Below are 9839 nucleotides of genomic sequence, written 5' to 3' on the forward strand. Positions count from 1 at the left end.
CCATACCAGAGCACAATGCTATGGCCCTATATAGGCTAGGTTCCGTGGGTACAGAACAGAATCACCTTTTTTTTTTTTTTACTACAAATGATAATCTTTCCGTCCTGAGTTTGACATTGAAATGAAAGTCTAATCTCTTTTAAATCGAGAAAGATTATATTAAAAGCCCTCTTTATGGCTTATAGGTGATTGGCATTTTGTGAATGATTGTGTTTATTGTGAACACTAAAATTCATTTATATGATTTTATTGAGTTTTTTTTATAGAAATTAAGGAAATAATTAATTCTATTAAATTATAACAAAATTAAGAGTAATTTGAATAAGTCATCCTTTATTTCAAAATAGGGTAATTTGTGAAAATAATTATTGTATCTAATGTAAATAAGGATACATTAAAAAAAGATCACTTATTACTCTTTAAATTACATAGAATAACTTATATTTTAGGATATACATAGTATTTAATATTATTATTGAGTCAATGTTCATATTTGTATCCTAATATTGATTAGTAAACTAAAGTTTCACAATTACATTAGTACTTTTATTCCACAAAATTGATAGTTTTTTTATTTTTTTTTAACTTAAACTCTTTAGTATTAATTATTTATTTCAATTTTATCCTTATTTAAATCTTTTACTTTTTTTTTATAAAAAAAATGAAGTAATTCAATCATTTTATTAATTCTTATGCAAAGTAAAAAAAAAAAAAAAAAAAAAAATCAAATTTAATGGAAAGAGTATTGAATTAGATGCAATCAATGCTTATTAGCTTCTGTTTTTATATGGATAAAGTATTGGGGTTAGTAGATTAATTGTTGGGTTATCCATGTGCCTTAGAGTCTTATATACTTGTACATTGACATTTTCACACGCACGAAACTTTTAGCGAACAGGCACTTGAATGAATGAAGTTAATAATAATATTAACAATAATCCAGCCAAACTTGTGGCACCATCATCTATCAAATAAATAGTTTAAGGAGCCGATTTTAGGCCATTTCACTTTCTAACTCGCTCTGCTCATCAACAAGGTCTCTGGACATGGGAGAAGGTATTCTGTGACGTTTCAAAATTCTGGAAGTGGCTACTCTTGCGGAGCTATAGTTCAATACAATTACCCTATCGTCATCCAAATCAAATCTCAAGCTCTCTGCAGTACACCGCTCAACAATATGGCACAAATGCTTCAAATTTTCAATTTCTACTCCATTCACTTCCTTAACCTGCTCAAGATAGGAAGCACACAGTTAACTAAACTGCATAGAGCAAGAGTTAAAAAAATGGCCCACAACTCCCTATGGTACCAACTAAGTGAAGTCATGATAGGGATAATCTAGTGACACCCTTCAATTATTCTAGACAAAGTGGTTAGTCTCAAAAATAAAAATCTATTCATGGATATGGCCCAATGACCTTTATCTTTGATAAGCAATGCCCTTATTATATATTGTATGTGATACATAAAACATAACTGAGTGCCTATTTATAATTGAATTGGAAACGTGCTGGTACCTGTAATTCTGCAAGACGCTCATATCCCGCATTTATATCATCCATCAGCACCTGAACCAGGTAAGAACTTGTAAGCATAGATGAGTAACTAATTTCAGTAACTTATGCAATAAGAAGCGATTTGGGATATGAACTGAAATATAAATCACAAAATTGTAAATGTTTTTAATCAAGAGGAAATAAAGAAAAATAATATGATCTAATAAAATGTAAAATGGATGGCTTGTACGCTGGCTGTACATACTACAATTTCAAGAAAAAGGTGGCTTAAAATGGTAAGGAGTTTTAAGGACTGATCAGCAGTTCTAAGTTTCTACCACTTACATTCATGGTTCTGTTGTAACTTTTTCAATTAGCCACCAACTTTTTTTACATCCAATACTAGATGAGAAACATAGTATCAGTTCCCTGGAAACTAGCATGGTACAATCCAAACAGACTCCAAATATTTTTTTATCTAACTGCATGCTTCCAATCATGATCCACCTTTTCCATCAAATTTTGAAAAGCAAATGATAAATTGTGATATCCAAGTGCAGACAAATCCTTTGATTAAGACAGTTTTCCACTCCACTTCAGCAAGTGCAAGCTTGATTTTTATTTTTCCTCAACCATTTATCAAGTGGAACCCATATTTTTTACCTTCCATGGAAATACTTTAGACATTCTGAAAATATGAAGATCCATGTATCTGTGTTTAAAAAGAAATGTTTTCCAAAGCATATAAATTTACACTTTAGCTGAAAAAGACATGCGGACCTGGGAAAGAATGACAAGTTGTTCACCAGCTTTTTTGGGCAGATCCCTCAATGCACGTTCACACAATCGACGAGGTGAAGTATTATACCAGTCCTCCCCATACTCATGAAGATATGGCTGTGAGAGTGGAACAAAGACCAGACCAGCAAAAATGTAATAACTAGGAAGCTTATCGAATTGATGGACTGGAACTAGTGGCTGCAACTGCAGAATCCACAAACTAGAGATGAATAACAAAACAAACTATTAAACTAAAATATTAGTAAAATGATTTGCAATCATGGATTACAAAATTAAAAAAAAATTCATCATATCTTGATTTAAGCATTTTTTGCAGATTGAGAACACAGATTTCAAAGAAATTATGTCTTATGTTTTCTACACCTGCAGGTCTCTGACATCATAGTATATCTTAAACTTATTTTATGTAATCCACTAAAGTGGCTCTCTTTAGGTTGTATTTTGATCTAAATCCAATTCATTTAAAAACTGGTTGGCAATGTCAAGGAAGTTGAAACTTACAAATATGATGAAACGAAATCCACTAATTAGTCATCATTCTAACAAAAAACAAACAAAGGAACTTGGAGAACCCTTACTTTGTATTTTCAACTTGCAGAGCAGCTCTAATTTTTATGAAAGGAGAAGGGATCATTATACAGAGCAGAAAGATTCAATATTAATTCAAGAAACTATTTTCAAATGAATTTGTGATGATATTAAACTATCTTTTTCATAAAGTAAGGAGAAAATTTAAACCATAACTTACAGGTCTGACAGTGATACTGAATTCATGCTCTTTACCTTCCCTGAAAATTCTTAGTAAAGCTGTTTCATTAGGCTTCTTCATTGATACCAAATGATCAAAAGTTATCCGCTCTCTATTTCGGAAAGGAACTGTATAGTATATAAGCCATAATACAAATTAAGAACACATGAGGAAACCCCATATATAGAAGTGAGCCCTGGAAACAAAAATAACTGAAAAAATAAGGGAAAAAAAAAAAGTCTGCCACTAGAAGCATCCTACAAATGATAAACCACATTTCCAAGAAACTAGCAAAGAAAGAATAAACTACAACTCAAATGGGAGTATAAAAGAAGTCTGGATGGGACAATATCCTTGATTACGTAATCATGAATAAAAATGTAGAAAGCAAATACCTGTTCCATCATTTGCTATAGGCACATCATCAAATGCCATAATTATGTCATCTTTTCTTATAATTCTGTAAGCATCTGATAAAGGATTAATTTTGCTTACGAATACCCCAGTCATTTCAGGATGCATATTGAAGTGCTTTCTCAATTGAATATTTTCAGTTGGTTGACATGACAGACCCAAAGAACAGAATCCTACATATTTTCCATTTTCTTCCACTCCGGCTATAAAATGCTCAATCACAGGCACGGGAATTATGTAACTGAAATCACAAAATGGGAAAAAGTATTAGCTAAAAATAATACTTAACTACATAAGAAGATTAAGAAATAATAGTAATAACTCAAAGTTAAGTCTATTTCTTTTTCTTCTATATAAGTTGTAATATTTTTACAGCAAAGACCACCCTTGTTCATTTTCCAAACTTGGAAGTCCTGCGTATTTATTTGGCATGAATTTAGGTTGCAATCAAGTATTGAAGCTGCAAAATTTCATCACTGTAACAATAACATAATTTTGAAAAGCTTGATATTTCAAAATCTAATTATCCAAGTAATCAACTCACCCAATGTTCTCAGCACCTGAAAGATTTTGAAAAGCTACACCAGCAACTTTGTTGCCCATTATTGCCGGCCCACCACTGTTCCCTGGATTTATGGCTGCATCAATTTGTATTGCCATCAGCTGGCTTGCACCATGAACATATTGTGTTGGTTCAACTCTAGAGACTACACCTTTAGTAACAGAAATGTTGTCCCCACCTGCCACAATGAAAAAAGACTGAGGTTGCCTGCAGTCTGCATAAGCTCACAAAATAGTAGCACCTAACAGCACTATGAAAAAGAACAAAAAGTCATTTGTAGTGTAAACAGACATGAACCATTACCCTAGAAAGTTAGACCATACTTAGGGCTCAAGGCTTCCGAAATAATGTCATAGGGAAACCGCTGCATAGGCTATAAAAATAAACCTGTAAATTTATGGTTGAATTTGGAGGGGAAAGGACTTGATTTTGGAGGTCGAAATTTGCAATTACTTGTAGGAACTCATATCTAGTTGTAATTAGAGTAAGGAAAAATAAAAATTCTAACCCTTGCATTTATAATTATTCAAGCATCACACTTAGATTGAATTGCATCACACATTCCATAAGGCAACAATTGCTAGAATTTCTATCAGTGAAAGCTTCATGATAAAGAATTATGAGTGTTTATATACTTAAAAGTTGCTCTAAATCCTTACGCTGTTGGACTATAAAAGTAATATATGAGTATTTATAGACTCAAAGTGCAACTTGAAGTTTTAATATAATGGGCCAACAACTAACACTGAAACAAAGATGCTTATATCACCATATACAAAACTAAATAGTATCCGACGGTGTTCCAAATAGGCATCCTATAAACCTATACATAATTCTTAGTTTCTTGCTTTCTGCACCATACTTAAACCCATCATTTATCTCCTCAGTATCAAGTTCATGGTAACAGTCATGGTCATTATTGTCAAACAGCATATTATGTCTAATTATGAGCACCCCATATATTCATAGTGATAGTGGACTTTGCCAAGAGTCCTATTTCAGAAACTATCTCAAAGAAAAATAAGACACCCAAGATGCACATTTGATCAAGCGCCATAGATCTTCTATGATTTTGTTTTCTTTATTATTCTTTGAAACATGTTAAAATCAGTTCTCATCTCTTATATATTCAAACTTCTTTTCCCATCCCATTGTTTAAAAGCTACAATACATTTCCAGAACTTGAGCAAACATTCAAAACTATGCTGGTTAAAGAAGCCGAGTTCAAGATGGAAATAGAAGAAAGGAAAAGAAAAATGCTCATTCACAAATACCTGACATTTAGTATAGGTATGAATCTGAAAATCAAGTTGTCTAGATTATGTTTTGCTTAGTGAAGCAACCTCAATTGAAATACCCATGACATAATGTAAGAAGTATTCAAAGTAGTGATAAGTTATATTTTTACCCTGAGGATAGCCAACTACAGCAACAGCTTCTTGCAGAAACGGGACGTCTCCTAGCTCTAAGAAATTCATGCCCTCCCAAAACTCTTCACTTTCAATAACAAGAATAGCTAAATCACATTCATGACCAACAGCTTGAACTTCTGCTTTATATTTGGTGGGAGATCCATGTCTTCTAACAAGTACAAATGTATGATCAGCCACAACATGAGCATTTGTGAGAATCTTTTTTCCAGGAATAACGAATCCTGCATTTTAAGTTCAAAAAAAAAAAAAAAAAAAAAAAAAAAAATCTTAAGTTAAAAAAACAGAATAAAATGAAAAAACGGGAATATATTTATCAGCTTATTAGTTTGATAATTTATATTTCAGGATTGATATCAAAAGTTTGCTATTTAAGGTTCCATCCGTTATTTTATTGCGCCAGCACGATGATACTTTTTTGTCCAAGAATTTATACTACAGAAACAATTTGATTAGGAAGGACATCTACGTGCAGCCATACCATTGCCAAAAACAAAAGTTACTTTAATTCGAGATTAGACCGCGCAGAGGCCAGAGGGAAGGGCAAAAAAATCTCTGCAGTTGCGTTGGGATGAATAATCTAAATTCGAGATTTGAATTGAGTTTTTAGTTGAAAATTGCACAAACTAGGATGACGGATGCATGCCAATGCGACATTTTGTCTGAAGAATTGAAGATAGGTGTAGCAGAGCAAATAAGTAAATTAGAGAGAGGATAGATACCGGAACCCATAGTTTCCCGCTGGGGCTTGTTCTGCCAAGGAAGGAAATAGTTGGGGCTGCTGGATACTGTAAAGATTTTGACAACCGAGTCCAGTGCCAACTCTATTGCCGAATATGCATCCGTCAGCTGAGAATGACGATTCGCAATTGAACTAAAGCAGGCTGAAGACTGACTTATTGCAAGATTAGCTGCTCCATCTCTTCTAATAGAGCGCAACAAGTTATTGTTAAAGAAATGAGTGATTTTGCTGAAGCTTGATGAGAGAGAAGAACTATCTCCTTGTTTTAGCAAGAAGCTGCTACGACTAGTAAGGTATCTTTGTCTGATAGAAGAGGAGGAGCACAGCTTCCGCACTGTACGAACTGATGAACCCAGCATGGTCGCTTTACTTCGGGGCTTCGCCTGGGATGCTTCAGTTCAGTTCGTAGAGTGGAAGCATTTAAGCTCTCTGTTTCAAAATTTCAACTTTCTTTTCAGGCAGTGTGTAAATGTAATCACGGGGTAGGCTTTTAGGTTTTTACGTGCTAGCTTGTCTTGTATTAGCCCATTTACTACGGAAGGCCATCATCCACTATGCTCGGCCCACTGGATTTCATTGCATAAAATCTTTAATTTAACAATAATAAATTCGGCAGGCCGGAATGTTCTTTGCATTTCATTCTAACGCCAAAATATGTATCCTAAGGAATCTGGTCTGTCTTCGACGCCTGCCTCGTGTTTTCATGTAGTTGAGCCATAGACACTGTTAAATAATAAATATATTGCCGGCCTAGATACCACGCAAATTCTCAATACATATAGGACGAGCGATCAACATAAAATTCAAATTAAATCAACGAAGATCATGAAAGGAAGTAATGGAAGAAAGGACAGAGACGAGGACCTTCTTCTATTCAGGGAGTTGCATAAACGTGAAAAAGATAGTGTTGCCAGCCTCCTTCAGCCCGTTTCCGATGAGTTTGAGCCCAACGGTGGTATTGGTACCTGTTTTTATACAAGCATTTATTATTACGTTGAGAAAAAACAGAATCCAACTTCTAAAACCATTGGCAACAAAAAAATAATTCATCGCCTAATCTTTTCAATTTTGGAAAATGCAGGGAATTATGCACTGTACAGAATTGCATCTGGGAAGAAAGGATCTGCATATGAATTGTATGGCGAAAACGACAAAAGTGATTATAATTGGTAACTAATTTATAATTAATATATTTTAATACTCCTCCGTTACATTCATTCTAAGAGGTTAATTTTGTTCCATTCAATATGAGACTTTGTAAGAGTTGTTAATTTTTTGTTACTATTTTGCCCTTATTAATTAATTGCAGTATCAATTCTCATTAATTAGTGTCAAGGGTATTGAGGTACATTTACAATTAAAATTTTGTCATTTCCTTGGTCTTTGCATTGAATAGTATGGATGGAGTATCTTTTATGTTTTCTCCAATTTCTACCAACTTTATGCTGTTAAGGTAGCTAGATTGATATCTTTAATTCTGTGATGTTATGATGGATATATGAAGGTTAAAAACGCCACCGGCAACTCCTCTGTTTCCTTCTCTAGAAATGGAAGCAAATGCCACACAACTAGTCCTTCAACGCGAGCTACCCATTGCTCAACCTCCTTCGCGGGTACGTGTACTGTATGTTGCTACAGCTAGATACACATGTTTGTATTTATAATGTACTTTACTGATTGAAATTCGCTTATTTAGATCAATATACGGCTTATAGAACAAACTAATAAAAAATTTTTTATTTTTATTTTTATTGAAATGATAGTATTTCTATGCAATTTCTAAAAAATTCAGTTACCTTTTGATAATATGTAAAATTTAATGGGATAATTGGTAAGCTGAGGAGAAAATCACTTATTTAGATTTAATTTATGGAACCATCTATGAACCAATCAATGAAAAGTAATTTTTTTTTATGAAAATGAGTGTATTTCTCATTGTTCACTAGACAAAAAAAAAGAGCAAAACCGAAATAATTTAAAAAAAAAAAAAAATCTATGTTGTGATTGGTTTTATCCATATATGGATTCATAGCTTGAATCTAGATAAGTTTTATCCGCTGAAGCTAAGACTTTCTTTTTGAACAGTGATAATAACAAAAATAAAATGTAATTTCGTTGAAATCTTAATGGGACAGTGGAACAAATAAATGCTCCATTGCCCGCAATGTAAATTTGCTCTTGCTGTGTATGGTAATCATAATGTTAATTCCTATATTTTGTTGAACCGATTACATATATATGACCAGTTTGCAGGCAGTGCAAAGGTATTATCGAAACCAAATACCGGATCACCAAAATCTCCTAATAATTCAAAACTAAAGATGATCCCTTTGAGACCTGTGACCCTTGGGAGTAAAAGATCAAGTCAAACTAACAATACTAATGTAATAAACCCAGAATTGACTCATCCCAGTGAACCAACAAATACATCAAAATCCAATAAACAAAAAGAGACTCAGACTGCAGCAAGAATTTATATCGCAGGAACAGGATCAGATTCAAAAAGAAAGCCTATAAGTAGTAGTTTAAGGTCCAAAATTCCAGTAGGATTTTCCAGCGATACCCCTCCCAATCTAAAGACAGATCGAGCTACTTCTGCTACGCGAAGTCGACCTGTAGCAAGTAACCTAACTGCATCAACTCTCCAAAAACCACTTCCCTCAAGAAGGCAGTCATGCTCACCAAGCGTCACTAGGGGTAGAAAAGAAAATGAAGATAATTTTGTAACTCGTAAAGGAAAGATTCAAAATGGAACTCACATGTTTGGGAGTAGGATAGTAGACAAGGTGATGAATGTCAGAAAATTGAGCACCCAAGAAAGAGGGCAAAAGCCCAAACTTCAAACTACTGCTACTTCTGATTCTGGAACTACTTTTGGCACTGATTTTGGAAGGATGATCATGTCGAGGAGTTCACTGGACATGGCTCTCAACCAACTGGTATAATTCTCTCTTGTGTTTATATTTATGGTATCTTTGTAAATTAAGTAAATAAAAGATATTTAAAACAAGGATAGTAATGTAATTTATTTAAATTTTTTTAATACTTTCACATAATTAAAGTAAATACAATTGTTTTATTCTCTTAAAATCTTTTTATCATCATCCAAATAAAGTAAATTGAAATTTTACTTCTGTTAAGAAAATAATTTATAATAAAAATATTAATTATGGTAATTAAACATCCCTAAAATAAAAATAGCTCTTTGTTCTGACACTAAAATTAAATATACTTGTTGGCATGCAGGAAAAAAAATGAGATGCTAATAATTTTTGCCAGTTTGGGTTTGTCCCAGGAAGAATGTACACTCTGGAGTAAATCGATTGATAAAGGTCTTTAGTTATACATATACATTTGGTCGGAAACAAAGAAAAAGTTTGTAGTCCATTTACACATATTATATAACTAGTTTGTTGAACGGTGTTTGTATTTATTATTTATACTCATGTGTCTATACTTATTAATTTTTACTCGTTTTTAGTAGTAATTTAATTTATATAATTAATTTTTTTATTAATTTATATATGTTTTATTAATTTTTGTTTAAATTATAAATAATTTATATTACTAAAAATCTAAGAGTATTTACGAAATAAAAAAATAAAAAAGTTTAATAATTATATAAATTTGTAAGAAAAATTATAAT

General features: G+C 32.7%; 2 protein-coding genes across 3 annotated transcripts; one reads left to right on the forward strand and one right to left on the reverse strand.

The window, feature by feature from the left end:
- Positions 1-885: 885 nt before the first annotated feature.
- Positions 886-7102, reverse strand: LOC105639451 (protease Do-like 10, mitochondrial). The gene is made up of 8 exons (XM_012223530.4): positions 6174-7102; positions 5430-5675; positions 4004-4199; positions 3441-3700; positions 3046-3173; positions 2277-2480; positions 1518-1568; positions 886-1228 (listed from the first exon to the last, which is right to left on the reverse strand). The coding sequence occupies exons 1-8, from the start codon at positions 6550-6552 to the stop codon at positions 995-997; spliced, it is 1698 nt and encodes a 565-aa protein (XP_012078920.1). The 5' UTR covers positions 6553-7102; the 3' UTR covers positions 886-994.
- On the forward strand, positions 7019-9617 carry LOC105639486 (uncharacterized). 2 transcript variants are annotated; one of them, XM_012223563.4, is made up of 5 exons: positions 7019-7154; positions 7275-7362; positions 7698-7806; positions 8440-9132; positions 9440-9617. In XM_012223563.4, the coding sequence occupies exons 1-5, from the start codon at positions 7019-7021 to the stop codon at positions 9449-9451; spliced, it is 1038 nt and encodes a 345-aa protein (XP_012078953.2). In that variant the 3' UTR covers positions 9452-9617. The 2 variants fall into 2 exon arrangements, with proteins under 2 accessions (XP_012078953.2, XP_020537056.1); XM_020681397.3 differs by having other exon boundaries at positions 7019-7148.
- The last annotated feature ends 222 nt before the right edge of the window (positions 9618-9839 follow it).

The sequence above is a fragment of the Jatropha curcas genome, chromosome 8 (assembly GCF_041381405.1).
Source record: "Jatropha curcas cultivar XTBG-Jc1 chromosome 8, XTBG_Jcur_1.0, whole genome shotgun sequence".
NCBI classification, from domain to species: Eukaryota; Viridiplantae; Streptophyta; class Magnoliopsida; order Malpighiales; family Euphorbiaceae; genus Jatropha; species Jatropha curcas.